The 24,423-nt window shown below is 36.4% G+C and overlaps 1 protein-coding gene and 1 pseudogene across 19 annotated transcripts in view; one reads left to right on the forward strand and one right to left on the reverse strand.

Annotated features, from left to right (window-relative positions):
- The window catches only part of Bptf (bromodomain PHD finger transcription factor), a 137,743-nt gene that overhangs the window by 60,013 nt on the left and 53,307 nt on the right, over positions 1-24,423 (forward strand). For all 19 annotated transcript variants that reach the window (XM_087208207.1, XM_087208205.1, XM_087208209.1 and 16 more), the window contains 7 exons: positions 2,393-2,580; positions 4,277-4,632; positions 5,111-5,242; positions 14,468-14,597; positions 14,933-15,071; positions 17,317-17,493; positions 19,786-22,084. In XM_087208207.1, the coding sequence (XP_087064333.1) occupies positions 2,393-2,580; positions 4,277-4,632; positions 5,111-5,242; positions 14,468-14,597; positions 14,933-15,071; positions 17,317-17,493; positions 19,786-22,084 (3,421 nt within the window). The remainder of the gene's footprint in view (positions 1-2,392; positions 2,581-4,276; positions 4,633-5,110; positions 5,243-14,467; positions 14,598-14,932; positions 15,072-17,316; positions 17,494-19,785; positions 22,085-24,423) is intronic.
- On the reverse strand, positions 17,909-18,431 carry LOC147828782 (small ribosomal subunit protein eS12 pseudogene; annotated as a pseudogene).

Raw genomic sequence — 24,423 nt, forward strand, 5'->3', positions numbered from 1 at the left:
TGGTTCTTACTGGGGAAGGGTGTAGGGTTTAACAGTTATACATTTCAATTTGGCAGGTTTGGAGTTTTTTCTGGCAACACTTACAGATTTGTAAGTATCCTTCTTCTAGTACCTAACGCTGAGTAACTTGTGCCAGGGTCCCCCCACAAAGGTGAACCCCTCACTTCCTCAGTTTGTCTCCTTGGTAGGCTGATAGCTGTTGCCTTCAGATGAATAGACACTGCCTAGGCTTCTGCCTCCTGGCATCATTAAATAATGAGTTATAGAGGCAAGGAAGGCGTAAATGTGTATTGTGCCACCAGTCAGCATGGCAGTGATTCATTCCTTTTTAACAGGATGAATATGGCCCTTGGGCAAAGGATATTCATTAAGGACCTCTACTCTTAGCCCTGGTTTATATTTCTGTCCTTTAGGCCTTACTCTGGGGAGAATTTTCCCCTTTCCCTTATTTACAGTAAACTGAGCAAGTGGCAAAGGATTGATTCTGAGTAGTATTAGTTGTTGGCTCTAAAATGAGGGGCTGCTCTTAAAAAGTTCTGTGTTGTTCCTTTTCTAGCTTTAGGAAATCTAACCTGGACCAAAAAAAGTCTTTTTTTTTTTTTTTTTTTTTTTGGTACCGGGGATTGAACTCAGGTCCTTGCGCTTGCGCAGCAGGCGGCAAAACCACTGAGCTAAATCCCCGGCCCAAGTCTTTATTAGTGGACAGTATAGATGGTTGCAAGAAGTGGCTGCATCTTGACATAAAACTTTAGCCTGTGTAAAGTCAAAATCTGAGACCCAAGAGATGACTGATGTTTGACCAACTTTACTTCCACAACGTCTGGGTTTACCAGCTTTCTAGTGTGACATGGCAAAATACTTAGTAACCCCACTGCATCTTGATTTATTCAGTGCCATATTTTTGAGTCAAAATCTTAAAATACTCTGCTAGATTATTAGGACTTTGTGGTTTTGACTGAAATCCATTAAACTTGCTTAGGCAAAAAGGGAGCGTTGTTGACAAAATTGAAAGGAAGTACATGGCTAGTGACAGCCTCAGGTTCATTATTGGGTCCAGGAAGCTGAAGTTAAAGTGTGTTTTCTGTCCCTTTCACTCCCCCTCACTCTCTCTTGCTGTTTCTTGGACTCCCTTCTTTCTTCTCTGGGCTTATTGTTTCTTGTTAGTGACATTTTCCTCCATATTGTGGGAGTAGAAATAGCTCCTAACATACCTTTCCTGCTCACTAACAGAACAGAAACTCTTTCTCCATCTGCTGATTTCACAAAGTGGAGTAGGATGCTGACTGGCTGAGCCACATAGCTAGTTCCTGTGATAGTCACTGTGGCAAGATGTGGTCTGCTCTTGTCTGGCCAAGCTGGGTCCTGTTGTTGACCCCAAAGAGACAAGTTACTTTATTTATAGTCCTGGCAGAATAATGATTAAGGGACGGGGGCATTTCCCCAAAGGAAAGAAGGGTATGGAGCAAATTAAATGAACAAGTATTTACTAAATTGTCTACCCCCCCCCCCCCCAATGCACAGCCAGTTTTCCCAAGCCTATTCTTTATCCCTACTCACTTCAAATTTCATCTTTGGGCCGGGGATTTAGCTCAGTGGTTCTGGCGCCTGCCTCGCAAGCGCAAGGTCCCAAGTTCAATCCCCGGTACCAAAAAAAAAAAGCCATCTTTACTATATATAATGTAGTAAATCCTTTGTCCTTTTATTTACACCAATGCCATGTTGTATAAATTTTTTAAAAGTTTGTTTAGCCAATGGGAATTGGACGTAGTTTTAGTATATGTAGACATTTTCAGCCAAAGTGAGATTCATGGATATACAAAGCAGAAAGTGCTCCTGGGGTGTTGAGTCACCTTAAAAAATTAAATTACTATGAAAATACTGAGAGATCTTTACTATATTAAAAAAGCTAACTTAGTTGATTTTTACATTAATAACTTTACAAAGATACTAGCTTTTCTAGAGGAAAATTCACTTAGCATTTATGTGTATAATGTTGAAACTATTAGGTACGTAAACAGAATTTCAGAATAAATCTTTCTAATATTACATCCTTTTAATACAGAAATCCATATTGAATAGATGAGGCAACATTTTATTAGTGTACATTGAGTTATTATATTTGTTAGTTATTAAATTTGTTGCAGCCCCTCCTGTCTTAACCTTGAACTTGTATTTTTTTGTAAAATAATGACTCACATAAGGTTATGATATGTTTTCTTTTAAGTAAAACAGTAAAGAATTAATGACATTTGCTTTGGCTATTCAAGGACCTTACCTGTTTGCTTTCTGGATCTTAGATGTTGTACACCACATAGGCGTTTTGGATAAATAAGCCATTGTTCTTATTTCATTGCTGTCAGCAATTACTTTGTGACTCTTTCATTTATAATAGGTGATTTCAGATCTGAGAAGTCTAATGGGGAAATAAGTGATTCTCTTGGAGTTGGAAGAGGAGCATCTGGCTCAACCCGAATTATCACCAGATTACGGAATCCAGACAGCAAACTTAGTCAGCTGAAGAACCAGCAAGTAGCAGCTGCAGCCCATGAAGCAAATAAATTATTTAAGGAGGGCAAAGAGGTACATTTTTTTTCTGTTTAAAACAAAAATCCCTGGAATATGAATAATTGTAAGTATACCTTTAAAATAAAGATAGGAAATTTCCAAACCTACTTTCAAATTGTATTTTTCTCTAAGATTGTGGTGGGTAATGAGAAAAACTGCTCAGTTTATATGTATAATTGGATATCCACATGTCAGTCCCTGCATAGAAATGCTGTAAGTGGGTGATATAACATGATCAGTTTTATTGTATATAATTCTAAAAAGAGAAACACTTCTTTTTCACATATAGCAACGAGTGGGTTATTCATGGGCTTTTATAAAGAGCTATAGATTGTTTACTATGATCGCCTCAGTAAACCTGCAGCAGAGGATAGGGGTAACCCCTTGATAGCACAGTAAAGTGCCTAGGACAGCACAGGATCTCAGCTCCGATTATGTACTAGAGGATCAAATCTAGGAGTCACTTATCTCTGTCCCTTACCTAGCTGTGGTGACAGAATAACGGCCAAAAATGTGTCCTCCAAGGTTATGAATTATTTGCAGGATAGATAAGAATATACAGTGTTCTTTTCTTAGCATCAGACAAGGTGCTTAAGCCATTGGCTTGCTTCTTTTTTGCTGTACTGAGGATTGAACCAGTGCCTTCATTGGTTCACTAAACTACATCCCTGGCCCTTTTTTTTTCTTTATAATGTTTTATTTTGAGACTGGGTCTTGTTAAGTCACTAAGTTGTCCAGGCTGGACTTGAATTTGCACTCCTCTTACCAAAGTGCTGGGATAACAGGTGTGCCTCACTTTGCCTGGCTTACCATTGGCTTTTAAACTTCTTTTTGACTCTAACTGTCAAGGAGATAGATATTTCTTTCATAGCAGGCTGGTACACATATTCAAAAGCTTCCTGAAATAGTACATACCTTACTATATCAGAAGTATTCTGATATTTTCTCTTATAGTCTACCTAGTCTATTTTTTGTTTGTTTGAGACAGGGTTTTACTATGCAGTTCAGGCTGGCCTCGAATTCATGGCAATCCTCCTGCCTCAGCCTCTTGAGTGCTGGGATTACAGGCATGTGCACTACACCGGGCTATTTTATTTTTTTTAAAGTTAATTAAGAGTTGCAGTTTATTTTATAATTCACTAAAGGGTTGGGATCAACTTTTCAAGACATTTTAAAGTATCCATGTGCTCTTGAACTAAAGCTAGAATGAAATAGGAGCAGAAAAGGCATTTTTAGGAAAATATTTTTAAGTGGTAGTACATGCAATCCCTCCTCATTTCCCTAAAGAGTGAGTTATAAACTTGATATAATGATAGGTGAATAATAAAGAGTACACATACTTTTGATATGTATAGTTGAGATTCAGGAAAGTAGAAATTAGTGGGCTTGGAGTTGTAGCCCAGTGGTAAAATGCTTATTAGTATACTCAATGCCCTGAGTTTGATCTCCAGCATTGGAAAAAAATAAAAATTACTCAATAGTATCTAACATAATATTTAATAAATATTAGTTTTCTTTCTTTTTGCAGGCATATCTTGGATGTTTAATTGTAAGCAGCTTTCATTTTAGCTTAGCATTTCAAACAGTTCAGTCATAAGATGTATTTTAACTTATTTGGAATATAGATTATAATTATCGAAAGACAATTGATCAGACAATTTGCATCTTTGGCTAAATAATGAAATCCTTCTATTTTTTTTTTTTTATTCAGGTACTAGTAGTTAACTCTCAAGGAGAAATTTCACGATTGAGCACCAAAAAGGAAGTGGTCATGAAAGGAAATATCAACAATTACTTTAAATTGGGTCAAGAAGGGAAGTATCGTGTCTACCATAATCAGTACTCCACCAATTCATTTGCTTTGAATAAGCACCAACACAGGGAAGATCATGATAAGAGAAGGCATCTTGCACATAAATTCTGTTTGACTCCAGCAGGAGAGTTCAAATGGAATGGTTCTGTCCATGGGTCTAAAGTCCTTACTATATCTACTCTGAGACTGACCATCACCCAACTAGAAAACAACATCCCTTCATCTTTTCTTCATCCCAATTGGGCTTCACACAGGTAAAAGAAACTAAGGTTAATTTACTGCTATAAATATACTACATACTTATAAAACTATTATTGTAGGCAGGCACCTACATTTTAAATGTCATTACCAATGAATTAAATGAAGTCACTTTGGCCAACAAACAGTGATGAAGGTAGAGGCACACATGTGCTTCTAAATGACTGAACCACCAGTAGAATTTGAATGAGTTTTGGAAATCAGTTTTTAATCCCTGGAATCCAGTACAGACTAAAGTTCCAGAAAATCATAGAAGGTGAAGGAATTGGGACGCCTAAATGATCTCTAGAATGCCTTGCAGTGTTTAAAATGTGTCTCTGTGAGCTAGAAACTTCGAAGAGCAGTATAGTCATATCTGCAATCTAGAAACATTTCTCACAGGCACTGTAAGATAGAGTCATTGTAAATTACAACTATTATGCTTTTAATTTAAGATTAACCAAATGAAATGATTTCTTTTCTTCTGAAATACAGAGCAAATTGGATCAAGGCAGTTCAGATGTGTAGCAAACCCAGAGAATTTGCATTGGCTTTAGCTATTTTGGAGTGTGCAGTTAAACCAGTTGTGATGCTACCAATATGGCGGGAATCCTTAGGACATACCAGGTAAGTGAATTCTGAGCCTTGTGAATGACCAACATTGGACTGTTTTTATTTTCCTTCTTTTTTTTTGTTTTTTGGTACCAGGGATCGAATTCGGATCCAGAACCACTGAGCTAAATCCCTGGCCCCAACCTTTTGGTTTTATTTAAATGCTAGAGGATAAATAATGAAAGTTAAGAGGTTATATTAAAGACGTCATTCTTCCTGGTTTCTATTCATATTTGTGATACAGAATGATAAGGATCAAAAGAGGCTGGTTATATGAAAATAAAAGCTTTTAAAGTGTAAAAGCATATTTATCTGGATGTGGTGGTGCTTGTCTGTAATCCCAGGTTCCTGGGAGGTTCAGGCAGGAGGATCACAAGTTTGAGGCCAGTCTGAGCAAATAGAGAAACCTTGTCTAAAATAAAAAAGGGTCAGTATGGAGGTCAGTGGTAGAGTGTATGCCTATCATGTACTAGGGTCTGAATTGAACCCCCGGTAGTGGGAAGAAGGGAGGGAGAGAGGAAGACATGAAAGGGCATTTTTATTGAAATAGAAAGAGCCCTCATGTTTTTTGAATATTCTGGAATGTTCCTGGTACTATGCTGAATATCACCCTTAAGGTCTTACACCCTTTTTTAGATTTGAATGCCTGGCCAAAAATGATGCAGCTCCCAAGTAAACCAAGAACTCTGTAACCAGAGCAGATGATTACAAAAAAAAAAAAGAGGGCTGGCGATTTAGCTCAGTGGTTCCACCGCCTGCCTCGCAACCACGAGATCCCAAGTTTGATCCCAAAAAAACAAAGATAAATTTTGTAACTTAAAAATTTTGTAACTTTTAGTCCTTTAAAAGTTATTATGATGGGGGCCAGGGATTTAGCTCAGTGGTTCTGCCGCTTGCCTCGCAAGTGCAAGGACCTGAGTTCGATCCCCAGTACCAAAAAAAAAGTTATTATGACAAAATTAATACACAGATATGGTGAAAAATTGCAAATATTATCCAAGAGTATGAAAGCAAAAAGAATCATTGTACCATTCCTTTAACCTCTATAGTGTTTGCTCCAGTGGTATAACCCTATAATTTTTAGAAAATAAATATATTTTGCCTTACTTTTCACATCTTTTTTATTAAAAAAACATTATTTGGGGCGGGCTACTGGGAATCGAACTTGGGACCTTGCACTTGCAGGGCTGGTGCCGGAAGCACTGAGCTAAATCCCCGGCCCTAACAAAAACATTATTAAGAAAAATAAGTTTACTCAGGTGCGGTGGTGGCATGTAAGCCTGTAATTCCAGCACTTGGGAGGCTGAGACAGGGGGACTGCTGCAAGTGTGAGGCCAGCCTGGGCTACATAGTGAGTTCAAGGACAGCCTGAAACCCTGCCTCAAAAAAACAAAAAAAGAAAAGTAAGTTTATGCCCACTAAATTTTTTTTTTAATCTGCTTCCAGTTTTCTTTGGTGATTTCCCCACATAAATCTTAACGATTCTTTTCTCCTTCCCCTTTTGAATATAATTGCTATCAGTAGAGGTCTCCCCAAATGGAGTGAACTTAATCATCCTACAGTTGAAAATTTGATTAAACAAGGTGCTACAGAACTGAGCACCACGGAAGAGAAGAGCTGAGTGGGTGGTTACTTTTATCAAGGCAGAGTCAGGAGAGAGTCAGACACGATCCTGCCTGTGTTTCTCTGGCTCCTGGTATTTTCCTCCAGATTTGCCCCCAAACATTCTGTCCTAATGTTCTTCTAGTCTGTGCTCATCCTGACACTTTACATGCAGCCTCATCTCTGGTGACAAATGTTTCAGAAATAGGAGCTTAGCCAAATGTTGCCAAATAAAACTATAATTAGCTTGGTATGGTGGTGCACCCCTGTAATCCCCAACACTCTAGGAGGCCGAGGCAGGAGGATCCCAAGTTCAAGCCCAGCCTGGGCAACATAGTGACTTAGCAAAACCCCATATCAAAACATAAAAGAAAGTAGAGATGTACCTTAGTGTGAAGGGCCTAGGTTCAATCCCCAGGACTGCCAAAAAACAAAACAAAAAACCCCAATAATAACAAAATAAACCAAACTCCCATAATTAAATGTAACTTAAAATTATTAGATCATACATCTCATTGATTTCAAGTATTAATCATTGTAGCAGACAATGGAATTTAGATTTTTAAATATCCAGATGTTTTTCTTTCCTGCTTTTGTCATTATGATTAGTTTTAACATGTTCCTTCTATTTATAAAATTATGTTGTGAATTTTATTAGTGTGACATCTGGTAATTTATACAAAAGACATCTTTTAAAATAAGATGATGAAGTATAACACTGGCTTTTTTAAAAAAACTGAGGACCATCAGGCTAGGGATTTAGCTCAGTGGCACTGTGCCTGCCTGGCAAGTGCAAGGTCCTGGGTTCTATCCTCACTTAAAAAAAAAAATTGAGGACCATGATTCAGGAAAATTAGGAATTAATAATAAGACTTGCACTTCTGAAGTAGTATGGTCAACTAGATAGGCAATAAATTTCTAAGACATGATCCTAAGGATACATAGAAATTTTAACTTTTTATTCATGGAAATGTTTAAATTGTGATTAACAAAGCTTCAAGAGCTGTCCAGTCTATATATCTTACAGTAACAATATTTTTTAAATTATGGCCTATATAGGGAAAATTTTTTGTTTAGGAAATGATGCATATATAAGATTTTACGTAATATCTATAATCTCTAATGGACAATAATAAAACCAAATGCCTGTGAATTTACCACCTAACTTAAAAATAAGGACATTGTGATTGCATCAGCTTTTCACTCATTACCTTGCCTCTCCTGAGAGATAATTACAGTTTTAAGGTTTGTGTTTTATTATATGCTTCCTTTTACTATGTAGTTTTATCACATGTGTGTATCAGTACACAGTGAATTGTTTTCTGTTGGTTTTAAACCTTATGATAATATATTATTCTAAAAGACTTATGGCATGGACTGGTTGAAGGTATATTTATTGTTTTGTTATACTTAATTAAAAAGGTAATGTTCACAATATATTCCAGAACTATTACAATTCAGTAAGACAAAAAACATCAAGCCATTTAATCAGAAAAAAGGCCAAAGATAGTAAATATAATTCACTCACAAAAAGATGAAAATTATCGAGAAAAGTGAAGATGGCTTAACCTCCCTGGTATTTTGGGAAATACACATTGAAATTAGGGGCTGCTGTTGCACATCCATCAAGATTGACAAAAATGTGCAGTCATAGGAAGAGAACTCTTAATATACTTTTGATAAAAGATTAATAATGTAATAATTACTATAATCCTTTGAGAGAACTGTTTTATTGATAAGTTAAAAATGCAATTCTTCTATCTACTATCATAAAGTAACTCTTACATATATATATTGTGCATAAGGAAACATGTAGAAGATAGTTGTTTTTTGGAGACAGGGTCTCCCTATGTAGTTCAGGCTGGCCTTGAACTAACTACCAGTGTGTAGCCCAGATTAGCCTTGAACTCGTGGCAATCCTCCTGTCCCAGCCTCCCAAGTGCTGGAATTACAGGCATGTACCACCATGCATGTCAGATTGTTTCTTATCATATTATTTTATTTTATTTTATTTTTTGGTACTGGGGATCAAACTCAGAATCTTGTGCTTTCGAGACAGGTGCCAGAACCACTGAGCTAAATCCCTGACCCCTTATCATATTATTTTAATCATGAAATTTAAAAACAATCCCCAAATGTTTATAATGGAGCACATTTAAACAGTGATATCATCCTCTGATAGACTACAATATGGCAGTAAGAAAACAAACTAAAACAATAATTTCAGCATTTTAAATCTCATAAATGTAAAAGAAAGTGAAAATAATTCCATCACTAAAATACATGTAGTATATTTGTGTAAAGTTTTAACATATGTATGATAATATTGTCTAGGGATATACACATTTACAGTAAATATTAAAAGAAATTCAAAAGTGGTATGCTTGAAACTTAAATACACAAGTAAAAAATGATCACAGAAAAATCAAAATGGAAGCTAAAAAGATATTTTGATCTGAATGTTCATGAAAGCATTATAGATACTGAAATTTATAGGCTGCAGGTGGAAAAATTGATAGCCTTCACTGTCTGTGTTAGAAAATAAAAACTGCAAATTAGTTAGCTATGTATACAAAGAGTCAGCGAAAAGAAATGTTGAATATAAAAGTAAAGATAATGAAACCAAAAACTAAATATACCTTATTATAACTTACAAATGTATAAGATTATCAAGAAAAAAAAGCTCAGGAAAACACAGATAATAACAAGAATAAATAAAGGGGCCTACTAACCAGTTTTTCTGATTCTCTTGCTAGCAGCACTAGGGATTTTAAGCCTTCACAGGAATACAGTATTCAGGTTTCCTGTGTCCAAGGAGAGAGTGACCCTTCAGGCCCTTTCAGTGAAGGCTGGAAGGAAGAGGCTACAGATCTGGGGCATTAGACAGCAGGGCATAGGTCATAAAGGCAGAAGGATTTCTGATTCTGTGTAAATCACTAAGGGAGATGGGGAGAACCAGATGGTTTTATAAGTAAGTCCTTTACATTTCAGGAACCAGACAATTCTGTTTAAACTCTTTCACTAAAATAGAAAAAGAAGGAAATCTTGCAGATTATTATTTCTGTTAGCATGAAACAATAAAAATAAGCAAAAAGAAAATTATCATCCCTGTCTCCCATATTTATTGATTAATAATATGGAGCAAATGGATGTATATATAAGGAATCTTAACTGAAACTTTAGCAAATTTATTCAGGAACAAATTAAGAGTAGTAAGCCATTGCTAAATCAGCTCCACCCTAGGCATAGAAGATTTGTCCAATTTTAGGAGATTTTTAATAACATGATATTTTAAGAAGTCAAATAAAACCAGGGATTTAGCTCAGTGGTGCTGCCACCTGCCTTGAAAACAAGGTCCAGAGTTAAATCCCCGGTACCAAAACAAAAAAGAAAAAATAATAAAATGGACAAAAAAAAAAGTCAAAGAGAACTTTGATCATCTATTAGATGCCATAAAGATACTTGTCAAAGTTCATTATTCTTGATTTAAAAAAAAAAAAAGTTAAATAGGAATATATGAAGTCCTTTTTTAAAAATTTGTTTGGGTTTTTTTGTTTTTTTGTAAAGATGTATTTTAGACCAAATCATTATGGCCTGGACTCAACTGCCTGAAGCATTTCCATTAACACTGGTTTGGAACAAAACAAGGATGCCCATTGTCACCACTTTCCTGAAAATACCAACCAAGTCGGTTTGCCAAGAGAAATAAAACATACAAATATTGGCAAGATATAGGCATGGTTATTATTATGTATTTGATGTAATTATGTTCTTAGGACTCCCCCTAAACTGAAAAATATCAGAAACAATATGAAAATTAAATAAGGTGGGTAGCACACTGAACATTCATATATACAAGCAATAACCATGATTAAAATGCAGATGGAATCCTAAGTTAAAATACCAAATTAATTTTAATTAATTTAATTTTGTTCCCTAGTGACCTCCTATAGCAAAGGGATTTTTTTCCTTCTCTGTGCTGGGATTGAACCCAGGGTTTACCTAATGTGTGCTAGTAAGTGCTCTACCACTTAGCCATATATCCATACCCTCAAGGTATTCTTTAAAGTTGTAAACCCACAGGGGCTGGGAAGAAGAAACAGTAAAATTGTGGAAGCTGTGATACAAGTGGACAAATGGTAACCTACTCCAAAAAGCCAAATCTCAGTGAGAATGTACCCATGTTCCTACGTTATACCACAGAACTCTCACAAGGCATAAAAGCAGGAAGTCCAGAGCAGTTCACTTTGACTCATGTCTTTGTAGGGGACCTGTTTTGCCCTGCAATCTGCCATATACCCTGGTTGTGAGGTGTCCTCTATATTCCTGGGCTTGCCAGTAGTCGCCCACTGACTCACCCAAAGAGACTTATTTCTTGAAAGCTATAGTCATACTCTGACCTGAGATTTAAGTTTATGTTTTCCTAGAATACTTTTAATAGTAACATTATTGCTCTTTGGCTCCTGCAACTGATTTTGTGCTTCCACCTAAGTTTTCAGAAGTCAAACTTTTTATTATTTGGAACACACATAGGTAATAAAACTGTAAGCAAAAGCAAGGGAATGATGACTTCAAATGTTAGAGTAATAATTGCCCCAGGGTGGGACACAGAAACTTCTAGTGTGATGGTTATTGGTAAAGTTCAATTTCTTAACTTTGTTGTATGTTATATTTGAATAAATATTATAATGAAAGAAAAGACTCCAAAAATAGCGACAACAAAACCCTCAAACACCTGGGAATAAATTTAAGAAATACTCAGAACCCGTGTAAAGCAGTCTTTACAGACATAAAGGATACTTTGCCTGGTGAATAGGATTTGTTCTTCTGGGACTGTGGGAGGCTTGACCAAAGTGATGATAATATTTCATCTAGAAAAGTTAATGTGCAAGAATAGCCACAAAAGGAAGTAGATGTTCAGAGTAGGTATTAGATTATATTTTGAACCTATAGTGGTCAAAATAGTTTGTCCTACTGAAGAAATGGGGCAATGAAATAGAATAGGGAATCCAGAAATACACCAAAACACATCTGGGAATATGGGTGTGGTAATATTGCCTGTCCGAAAGCAAAAGACCATGTTTGGAGAAGATAGCTCTTAGATCCCTACTTTACTAAAGCATTCATACCAAGGTAGATTTAAAAAAAAAAGAACCACATCCTAAAAACAAAACTACAATAAGAAAACATGAATTAATTTATATTTTTATTGTGATACTTTCTTTTTAAACAGATTTAAAACCAGATGTCATAGAGGAGAAAAGTGGATACATGTATTTAAAGTTCTAAGTGGAAAAATGTTATAATCTCAAAAGACAGATGCCAAACTGAGGAAAAATATTTGCACCACAAATGGAAATTTTCCCTAACTGACAGAGATCTTGTATTAATGAAAAAGACTAATAGTCCAGTTCAAACAAGACAAAGGATTTGAACAGATATTGTGCAGAAAAATAAATGTGACAGGCCAGTAAACATAAAAAATTTCTCTCATAATTAAAGAACAATAGGATGATAATTTGTTTTATACCACAGTTGGCCTAACAGTTTGGAAGTTTGATACTAATTTAACAAGTTGGCTTTGCAGTTGATGGTATTGTGAAGTCCCCAATTCAGAAGAACAGTATGGCACTATCTGTCAGCATGTTAAGTGCAAGAACTTCTGGTCTCAGCCATCCTGTCACTGAGGAACATAGAGGGATACTCCACAAGTTTATCATGGAAGACATAAAATGTTATGTATTGTATCTTTAATATAAAAGCAGCACACAACAGAATCCTGAGCAGTGCATGGAAGTTAGGAGATGATGCCCAGCCCATATGCCTGGTCCACCTCTCAGTGACCATGGATATGAGGAGGGGAAATCTGCCACCTAGCCAGAGGCTGCACAGTACCATCCTCATGGGGCTTCCTTCCTGGGACATCGAGGCTACCAGCAGTGACATTAGAGATTTCTGTCCATAAAAACAGAACTGAACTGCTAAGTTCCCCTGTGTTGGCAATCCTGTCCCCCTATAAGGATTGTCTTAGTGGCAGTGGAATTAATAGAATTGTACTCTGTTATAACACCACTTCACTGGCCTGGAAGCCTAAGCAAAGCGAGCCTTTGTATTTGGCATTGAGAAAGGGCCTCTTTACCTTGTGGGCAGACACCAAGAAGCCAAACTGAGCCTGCTTCTGAGCTGTGAGCTCCCACAGTGTCATTGTGTTCCTGGCCTATGTCAGCAAAGGTGGTTCTGTTACTGTGGTGGACCAGGCCTTCAGGGGTCATGCCCTCAAATCCCTGAGAACTACTGTTTGGTCGTGTAGTGTCACTCCTTATGAGAGACACTGCTGTGCTCTGGAGCTTGCTTCACTCTCTAGCTCCAGGAGTGTTGGTGCATGGCTGGGATTTGAACTAGTAAGTTAGTTCCCAGTGAGAATCCATCCCGCTTTTCCTCTTCCCATCAATTTCTGAGAACTCCAGGAACCTTGTAGAGAAGTTTGCTGTACAAGTTGTAAACAATTAATAGATATGAACTCTTTACCTGGAGGAGGCTGTAAACTAAGGTCCTGTAATCATAGGTACACAAAACCATAAAAGAGGAGAAAGGGGGAGCAAGTGTGACAGAGAGTTTTTACTGGGAATTAGAGATAAAAAGAATTAAATTTCTCTCACATCTTTCTAGCACCACTCCCCCAAGGTGACAAAAGATCTCCCTTGTTTCTATATATCTCTGCATGAAAAATTGAGTCCATCTGCTTTGGGTGGGATAAAAGCAGTTCTTTTACTTCTGCTCTTAGAGGTAGAAGCTTTTAGAGAGGAGCTCCTGTTTATGGGTTTTGGTTCATATCTTTGTTTGGAAATACTCCTATTCATAAAAAATATAGTCTCAGCTAAATGTTCATTCCCCACCACAGGCCTGCCCATTACTGATAGATGCTCTGGTACCTGTTTTCCTGCCTGATAGTAGAGTGTGGCCTATTCCTTATCTCTAGTGATTGAAGTAACTGTAGAACTTCTTTCCTGACCCCCTCCTCTTAACCAAAAGGACTCTTGGACTCCTTTTTCTGTGGATGTTGAAAGCCAGAATTCTGTTAGTGAACCCAGTGAGGGCTTTAAAATCTCCAGTGCTAATGAGAAAGGCTCAGAAATAAAAGCAAAAGCTTTTGGATCTGTTGGTCTTTGTGGTAAGGAAAAAATTCTGGAAATAAAGTATCCTTTAGTAGGGAACTGGTCCAATAAATTATAGGCTGCCCATGAAGTGGTGTATTTCTTATATTTTTTAACAAAATCTTGGTATTCTGATATGGAAAGATCTCCTACTACAGTTATAAACTGCTTCTACGTATACTATCAGTACCCTTTGTGGAAGTGGGTAATGGACTATAAATACATATATGTGAAATGTTGCAGGAATGAAATACAAGTATTTCTTTTGGGGAGACATATGGATAGGATAGCATTTTTTATTTTTGCTGTATTATACTCTCTGTTCCTGTTGTGGAACTGTACATCTGCTTATTGTCAGTTGGGATTGTCTGGGTTGTGGGATTATAACCAGCCACTCTGGTTTTGTGTCTAATTTTCAATATTACATTTTATCTTTTTTGTTCATTATTCAGTGTTAAATTTCTGTTTTGTTCTCCATTTATAGATTACATAGAATGACATCAATTGAAAGAGAAGAAAAAGAGAAGGTAAAAAAAAAAGAGAAAAAACAAGAAGAAGAAGAAACAATGCAGCAAGCCACATGGGTAAAATATACATTTCCAGTTAAACATCAGGTAATTTTTTCCATAATCTTTTAAAAAGTATTATCTGTTTCTGAGACTTCTACCATTTTGACACTTTATAATTTTGTTTTACTTTTGATATAACCTTTGAATTGATATAGTTGGGATGAAATACATCTTTCTGATGATTTTAGAAGGACAGATTTCTCTTAGTAATATAGGAGAGTTTGGGACCAATTTTTTGAAGTTGTTATAAAAATAAAACTATAATTTCACATTTAGAAAGTAGTAATTTCCTGCCTATTATTCGTGTTTGATAAACATGTGTAATACCACACATGCTTTATAAACATGTTGTTTAATAAGTTTATTTTTCTTTATCCCAGGTTTGGAAACAAAAAGGAGAGGAGTACAGAGTAACAGGATATGGTGGCTGGAGCTGGATTAGTAAAACTCATGTTTATAGGTTTGTTCCTAAATTGCCAGGCAATACTAATGTGAATTACAGAAAGTCAGCAGAAGGAAGTAAGTGACTTATTTTAGTAGTTATATTTAATTTAAAATACCATTTTTAGCAATAATTTTTTCTATATAACTATTTCTGATTTATATTTTCTTATAAATTCCTAGTATATTGGCCATATTTTGGCTAAAAACTTTTTTCTACATTTTTAGTACAGGGTGCAAAATTACTATTGTTTACCAATTATAAACTGAAATATAAAAAATTACGTTTGTTCACAAGATTTGGATGCCTACAATTCAGTTAAAGATGATTGAAAAGGGGCTGGGGATTTAGCTCAGTGGTTCTGCTTCCTGGCTCGCAAGCACAAGGACCCAAGTTCGATCCCCGCTACCAAAAAAAAGATGACTGAAAAGAGCTTTTTTAAAAATCCCTCAGCCACCTAATTACAGTATTGTTTTTCAGAATTTTAAATTCCATACTTGTTAACTTCTTGAGGAGTCACAGTTGGAAACATTGACATTATTGTCCACGCCAGATCCGGAGGGGAGGTGATAGGGGCTTACATACCATTGTCACTTAAAGCAGCTGTTTATTCAGTTTTTACTGTTGCTAACAAACTTTAGTATTTAGAATCTCAGAGTTCTAGAGGTGAATTGCCCTTTTGAGAGACAGTGTCTTTTTAAATTCCCGTTAAATGAGCAGATTACTTTATGAAGCTGGTAAGTGATACTGAAGTTCACGCAGATGAAAAATGATAGAACCCTTCTGCCCTAGCTTCTGAGCCCCTTTTGCTGTCTGCCATGTGGTATTTGTTATCCAAGTGATTTTTAGCAGCAGGCGTCTATGCTATATAATGTAATTTGCTAATTTATGCTGTGATGTGTTTTTTCTGATGAAACTTGAGTGAGGAGATTACATAGTGCATGAGAAATGGTATGTACTCCTTTAGTAACTGATTTAGCTTTGTGAATGGTTCTGGTGAAACATGGTAGATTTGTGAAGTTGTTACTGTAGGAAAGTTATTCGTTTATCTCTAAAAAGGTGAAACACATTTTATAAGGCTCTCTGGAATTTATAGGATCCTGTCTTGGAGCATGTTAGACACAGTAATTGTTACATTTCTATTTTAGAAATAGCAATTTTGAAGATTCAGTTGCTATTTAATTCATGTTAAGTATCAACTATAGTAAATTCCAACACATGATGTTTCTTTTATTACCATTTTGTTGTTCCAGTTACTCATGTAGCACTTACATTTATAGAGAGCTCTTTATTTGTATATAACCTGGTCTGAGCTATGTGATATAAAATCCAGATAATCAATATACAGATTAGTTTCTGCAGATTTATTTTACAGCCATTGGCTTTAGCATAAGGTTTTCTGTTGTTGTTGTTATTGTTTTTTGGTACCGGGGATCGAACTCGGAAATGGAACTCAGGACCTTGCGCTTGCAAGGCAGGCAGTGGAACCACTGAGCTAAATCCCCAGCCCTAGATTTTCTCTTGTTCTGGGCCTTTCTTTATCTATTCAGGTACTAAGTTGGTATTTTTGAGACTTTCCTCCCAGATAGTGTCTGAATAAAACAGCTGTGCACACTGTCTAGGGCTCTGGGCTTCTCTAACTACAAAATAGGAATCACAGTGAAGGTAGCAGTAACAAACAATTAATGTCAAAGCTGCTGGTCACTATGATAATGACTAACTTACTCTCACCACTAACCTAGTCGGATCTTGTGATGGAGGTGATGGAGGCACAGATGTGCTGAAAACCAGAGAAATACAGATCAGAAAACAAGTCTTGATTTGCTGTCACAAGGCCAGGCTGTTAGACTTGTTTGTCTCCTTATCTCTGACTTCTGGTGTAGCTCTAGAACTGGACATTTTTGTTCCACAGTATGATGTAGTATTCAATAAAATATATGTATTTTTTATGTCAAGAAGAGCTTCCTTTTGGGGGGGGGGGGTTGCTGGGAATTGCACCCTGAGCTTTGTGGATTATCAGACAGGCTCTCTACCATTGAGCTAAACTCCCAGCTCAGAAAGACCTTTAATTTGGGGGAAGAAAATTTATAGTTGTCCATTTGGTATTAAAGTTCTTGTAGCTTATAGAGGGGGCTGCCCCTGGCCTATAAAACTAATTGAGCAATTTGAATATAAGAAAGTATATCGTACCTTCAGCTTTTGTTTAAATGAAAAATAAAATATTGCTTACTGGAAGATACTTGATCATTTCCACTAAAAATATATTAAAGTAAATTTCTAATATTGGAAATATCTAATTGCCATATACATGATTCTTTTTAGTCACAAATAATGTGGATGAAAATATGGATGATTTGGATAAAAGAAAAAGTCCACGAAGTCCTAAAAAATTTAAAACAGAGCCTGATTCTGAGAAAGGTGATGTAAAAGATTCAGATCCTGGAAAAGAAGCAGACCAGAGTGAAATGGAGACCTCAGAGATGACTGAGAAGGACCAAGGTAAGGAGCATTGACTGAGGAGGCCAGCCTGGGTACGATAAGAACACTCTGGGGCAGTTGCCCACCGCAGGACAGGCACTAGATTGACTCTTATTTGATAACATTTTACTCAAAATATAATTCATATATCATATAGTTCACCCAATTATAGTGTAATTAGTGGTTTCATTTTATTCAGAGTAGTTCAGCCATTATCAAAATCAATTCTAGAACATATTCTTCATCCCAAAAAGAAATCTTGTATTTCTTATACTCATTAGCAGTCACTTTTCAATCCTTCCTGCCTACCAGTCTGTTCTCTGTATAGATTTGCCTTTGTTCGTATTTTGTTCTTGTTATTTTGTTTTGTTTTGGGGTGGGGTGTTTTGGAGCCAAAATTTTTATTCATTCATCTCTTGGGTTTGAGTATTCTTTTTTTTTTCTTTTTGTACCGGGGATTGAACTCGGGTCCTTGCGCTTGCGCAGCAGGCAGCGAAACCACTGAGCTAAATCCCTGCTCCTCTAGTTTGAGTATTCTTTGATAACATCACTGACCTGAGTTTCTTTGCCATAGTTCTTTTTTTTGGTACTGGGGATCGAACTCGGGTCCTTGTGCTTTTGAGGCAAGCGTCAGAACCACTGAGCTAAATCCCCGACCCTTTGCTATAGTTCTTAACCACCGCACAACTAGGACCAACTACTTTATGGGTTTTTTCCTCTTGGTCACTTTTACAGAGGCCTACCTTCCCCTAGTTCTTGTTGTCATCAACCTTAATTAGGTTGATTTGGTGCTTAGCACAAAGGGCCTCTACTAGCCTTGTCACAATTGGATATAAGCACAAAAAGATGACTTTGGCAGCTTCAGGAATTCTACATGCTAGACCATTGTGAGTGAGGGTGGCCTTTAGCACCTCTTCTAAAGCAGTATTGGCATCCATTACACCTCCAGCAGCAATGCCTTCCTCAGGCCATGGGCGCGTTATGGGTGAAGCAGAATCGAACACACCCAAGCGGCGGTGGTAGGGAGAGAGTACTTTGTTTTGTTTTGAGACAGGGTCTTGCTATGTAGTATAGTCTGGCCTTGAACTCACTATATAGCCCAGGCTAGCCTCAAAACTTTGAGCGATCCTCCTTCTGCAGGTGCCCAAGTGCTAAAACTGCAGGTCTGCTCCACCCTCTCCAGCTCTGGATTTGCCTATTTTGGACATCACATTAAATGAAATTAAGCAATAACTTATCCTTTGTGACCAGTCTCTTTCACTCAGCATAATCTTTTCAAGATTCATCCGTATTATACCATTTATCGATGCTTTATCCCTTTGTATACCCAATATTCCATTGTATTGATATGCTACATTTTATTTATCCAATCATTGGTTGACAAACATTTGGACTGTTTTTACCTTTTAGCTATTGTGAATAATGCTACCATATTCATGTACAAGTTCTGGTTTTTTAAAAATTTTTTTTAATTTTTAATTATTTTTTCATATCGGGGTTTGAACTAGGGGCTTTTTTTTTTGGTACTGGGCATCAGACTCAGGACCCTGTGCTTGCAAGACAGGCGGCGGAACCACTGAGCCAAACCCCTGACCCTATGTACAGGTTTTTTTATAGACATATGTTTTCACTTCTCAGAAATATACCTAGTAATAAAATTACTAGATCACATGGTAACTTCATGGTTAACTTTCTTTCTTTTTTTTTTGGTACTGGGGATCGAACTCAGGTCTTTGCGCTTGCATAGCAGGCGGCGAAACCACTGAGCTAAATCCCCAGCCACATGGTTAACTTTTTGAGAATTTTATATTGCCTTTTGTCAAAAGTCATTTTTTAAAAAACTCTGAATATATATGGCTAATGATATTTTATAACCTAAAAACACTGTTGTACATACACCTCATATACTAAATTTTTCATTACAGCATTCCATTATGTTTAGATACTATGAATCAGAATCTTTTTTTTTTAAAGACAGGGTCTCACTTTTCTAGCCTGGCCTTGAACACACTATATAGCCTAGGCTGGCCTTCGATTTGCAGCAATCCTTCTGTCTCAGGCCCCCAACTGCTGAGATTGCAGGGATCCACCACCACACCTAGCTAGAATACTTACATATTTGGAATATATATGTTTTTAAACCTTTCATGAAGTTTAAATATGTTCATGACCTATTGTAATTGTATCAGGAATTTTGAAATATATAGATATTCCTTTTTAGTGTGAAATAAGAAAAGTACTTTTACAAATACGCTCATGAATTCCTCTTCTCAGACTAAAAATTACATTTATATAAATGTCTTTATTTTACAGATGTAAAAGAACATTTAGATTCTGACAATGATAAATCCTTCAAGGAGGAACCAATGGAAATAGATGATATAAAAACAGAGTCACATATAAATTATCAGGAAAGTTCTCAAGTAGATGTGGTCAATGTCAGTGAGGGTTTTCATCTAAGGACTAGTTACAAAAAGAAAATAAAATCATCCAAATTAGATGGACTTCTTGAAAGGAGAATTAAACAGTTTACACTGGAAGAAAAACAACGCCATGAAAAAATGAAGTTGGAGGGTGGAATTAAGAGTACAGGAAAGTCTTCTCCGAGTTCTTTGAAAAGTCTCTCTGAGTCACCAGTAGTAACAAAAGCAAAAGAAGAGCATCAAAGTGACTTGCTTATACAAGAACAAAGCTTCAGTGCAAGTAATGACAAATCTGAGGACTTGATTCACAGATGTTCACAAAGTGATCCCTCAGTTCTTGAAACTGGTGATCCTAGTCTTATCGCAAACAAACATTATGCAAAAGATCAAGTGTTAGATGATATCTCCATTCAAAGTCCAGGGACAAACAATCAGAAACGAAATTCCATTGAAAATGACATAGATGAAAGCCTCTCTGAACGAACCAGTAAAGGCCAGGAACTCAGTAAGATAAAAACAGACAGAAGTGATTTCTTCATTGATGACTCTAAACCAGTTGGTGGAGATGATATTGGCACTTTGATCTATAAGAATAAAAAACCACTCAACCAGGAGGATAATGACACTATTGTTTCTTCTGAAAATGCTTTTCTTCCATCAACACCTAAAAGTACCGGGGACAGAGATACTGCATCTCTGTCAAAAGGAATGGAATTTGATGGAAAACTAGGATGTGACTCTGAATATAATAGCACTTTAGAAAATAGTTCTGACACTATGTCTATTCAGGATAGCAGTGAAGAAGATATGATTGTTCAAAATAGCAATGAAAGTATTTCTGAACAGTTCCTAACTCCAGAACAAGGTGTTGAAAGCTTGGAGCCATTGAAATGTGAGTTTGTTTCTGATAAGTCTATTAGAAACTGTGATAACAGGTTACAGGATATGGTAATGGAAACAAATGGCAGAAAACTAAGTCAACCGCAAAAGTTAGAGAGACCTGTTAATAAATGTATTGATCAAGTAAGTCTTAAAAATATCACTGACAAAAAGAATAATGAAAATAGATCTGAAAAGAAAGGACAGAAGGCAAGCACATTTCAAATAAATGGAAAAGATAATAAACCTAAAGTATATTTGAAAAGTGAATGTTTGAAAGAAATCTCTGAAAGTAAAGTAGTCAGTGGTAATGTTGAACCAAAAGTTAATAATATAAATAAAATAATCCCTGAGAATGATATTAAGTCATTGACTGTTAAAGAATCTGCAGTAAAGCCATTTATTAATGGTGATGTCATCATGGAAGATTTTAATGAAAAAAACATTTCAGTAACACATTCACATTTACTAAGTTCTTCAGATGCCAAAGGTAATTACCAAGCCAGCCTCAAGACCCTGCCATCAACCAAAGAGCCTGACAGTGTACAGCGTACCACACCTCTATCATCTTGTCCAGAAAGCAATTCATTTAATCAGGTAGAAGATATGGAAATTGAAACTTTAGAAGTTAAGAAAGATACACTATCACCTGTTACATCTGGAGAAGAATCTAACCTCAGTAGTGATTTTGTTGATGAAAATAGTCTTCCCACCAACAAAGGTGAAAACATCAATGGAGAATCTAAAAGAAAAACAGTCATCACAGAAGTCACCACGATGACATCTACAGTAGCCACAGAATCAAAAACCGTGATCAAGGTTGCAAAAGGTGATAAGCAAACTATGGTCTCATCCACAGAAAATTGTGCCAAATCCACTGTCACAACCACCACCACAACGGTAACAAAGCTGTCCACACCCTCCACAGACAGCAGTGTCGACATCATCTCTGTAAAAGAGCAGAGCAAAACCGTGGTCACCACCACAGTGACAGACTCACTCACCACTGCAGGAGGCACACTGGTAGCATCCATGACTGTGAGCAAGGAGTACTCTACAAGAGACAAAGTAAAACTGATGAAATTTTCAAGACCGAAGAAGACTCGTTCAGGTACAGCTCTGCCATCTTATAGAAAGTTTATTACCAAGAGCAGCAAGAAGAGCATATTTGTTTTGCCTAATGATGACTTGAAAAAGTTGGCCAGAAAAGGAGGAATCCGAGAAGTCCCTTATTTTAATTATAATGCAAAACCTGCCTTGGATATTTGGCCCTATCCTTCTCCCAGACCCACCTTTGGTATCACTTGGAGGTATGTACTTTAAAATGCATGTGGGGGAGCCAGAAAGTTTTAGAAAAGAATTATCTCATTTTTTTAAAATTTCATTTTTCTTACAATGAAATAACAGATTAAGACAGGGAAGGATATCTTTAATAGCCAAAGTTAGTAACATAAGATACAGAAAGTCTCCAACTTGGCCAGCTAGTAATACAGTTTACTTAGTGAAAAATATTTAAAAAGTTAAAATGTAAAGGAATCCTTTAAAGTGAATTTCAATGTAAACTTTCACAAGATGAAAGGAATATGTCAAATCTGGTTATTTTGTGATCTAACTTTCCAAGTTACTTGCGTTGGGAACAAGCTAACTGCAGAATTCTATAAACACCAACTTTCTGAAATGTTTGTATTTATTTCTATTAAATAATTCATAAAAACATGAGAAAACATGCCTATAAATTTCATAAAGTTCATCATAATCTGGAAATCTTCCTAATGTAATTTATTTGCATTATAAATACGTATTTTGGATCTCCTTATTATTTATGCAAGAAAAGGTAAACTCTTAAGATTCCTTAGGAATTTCTTGAAATCTCAAAGTAGTTCTGATTTTAAAATTTCTAGTTTTGGGGGTAAATCATAAGTATATAGTTCGGACAGTTATAAAATTATTATAGTTTTATGTTGGGAAGGGAACTTAGAGATTTTTAAATATTATTGCCTTTTGACTACAGAGGAACAATTAGAAATACTGCCTGGTTTTTCTAAATCCCAGCCTAGTACTTTATCTGCAGTATCACATTTCACATATTTGTTACTGCTTTTTTCCTTTTTCATGTCTTTGACTCTCTCTCTCTTTACTCTTATAACGGAAAAGAATGGAACATAAAAATTGAAAACATGAGTTGGGGAACATGCTTGGAAATCAGAATCAATCTTAGTGGCAGTTAGATTTTGCTAGATTCCTGAAATAATTTCAGCAAGTTACTGAGCAGAATTCACTTAAGACTACATTTCTGTGTCTTTTAATATGTTTCTAGCTTAAGTTAAAGTCACACTTTCTTTGTGTCTTTAATATTATGATCAGCTAGTATCAGAAAAGACCAAAAGTGAATGTAAGTACTCTCTATTAAGGGAATTTATTTAGTAATGCAACCAATAGTAGTTGTATGACCCAAGTTTTTAATAATTCATCTTTTGATTTGAAATAAAATATCATCACTCCATTACACATTCAATAGAGACAGCTGAAAAGTACAATTTCTCTGCAGGGCCTGCAGTGAAGGATTTGCAGAATCCTGCAGGGAATCAAGGAACTCTTCATTACAGTTCATGGATTTGTAGGATTGCTCTGCACTTTTCTGCTTTCTTCATTGAGAGCGGTCCCAAAATGTATCCTTGACTGTCCTGCAGGTAACTTCTTTCCCACTGGAAAAGTTACTGTGTACAAATATTTTAATTAAAATGACTTGGCAGTTGCGGAGGCTGGCCTTTCTGCTCTTTTCTATTCTGACGTAGACTAGGCTCAACTGGGAAGCACTTTTCTCTGAACTCTTGAGGAGAAAGCCACCAGTCATAATCACATGGTTCTCAGGGCCCTTCTCTGCATGGCCTGGTTTCAGGAGTCTTGTATGTTTTAATATGCACTGTGACATAGTTCATATCTGTTTCATTTCTCATTTTTAATGGAAGGAAATACCTTCCTTTACATTTTTTGAAAGATAATTGCCTTCAAATATATTCTAACATCTTAGTTTGCTGAAGTTGAGTCAGACACCATCCTTTCTGTCTAATGCAGGTATGGACAGATATGTAAGTTATTTTTGTGTTTAGAATGCATTTTTTTAAAAAAACATGCATGTGAAATGCATTTTTATACTAACACGTATCAGATAAGTTTGTTGCTTAGAGTAGGAGCTAAGCATGCCAAAGACGCGTGTATAATTTTAATTTAATGTTAAGGCTAAGCAGTATGGGGAAAAAAGGAAGCTTGCCTCACAGATACAGTAGAGGCTCTTTTTCCTGCACACTATCCATTCCCTGATGCCCTTTTCCCCAGTCCCTGTTTTATTACTGCTTTTTTGAACTAGTAGTTGTAATCCCCAGTGCTGCCAGAATGATTCTCCTCAAATGCCATTCTGTCCCTTTTGAGTATTTTGAGTTTGCTGAGGGACTTGCTGACTACTGTAGGGAGAGGGAGGGAAAGCATCTGTCACCTATAGATTACATCTATGAGAAGTATTTTCCTTTACAGACCACCTGATACTGGAGGCCTTAATATAAAGTGTTTAATTCTCTACTTTGTGCCTTCAGTCTGCCTTGGCATTCTGGCTTCTCCCTTCTGCTTTCATGCCAGCTTTATCTCTTTCTGC

This window comes from Heterocephalus glaber, unplaced genomic scaffold (genome assembly GCF_053883595.1).
Source record: "Heterocephalus glaber isolate CG9 unplaced genomic scaffold, H.glaber_assembly_v1.0 deba00000937, whole genome shotgun sequence".
Taxonomy (NCBI): Eukaryota; Metazoa; Chordata; class Mammalia; order Rodentia; family Bathyergidae; genus Heterocephalus; species Heterocephalus glaber.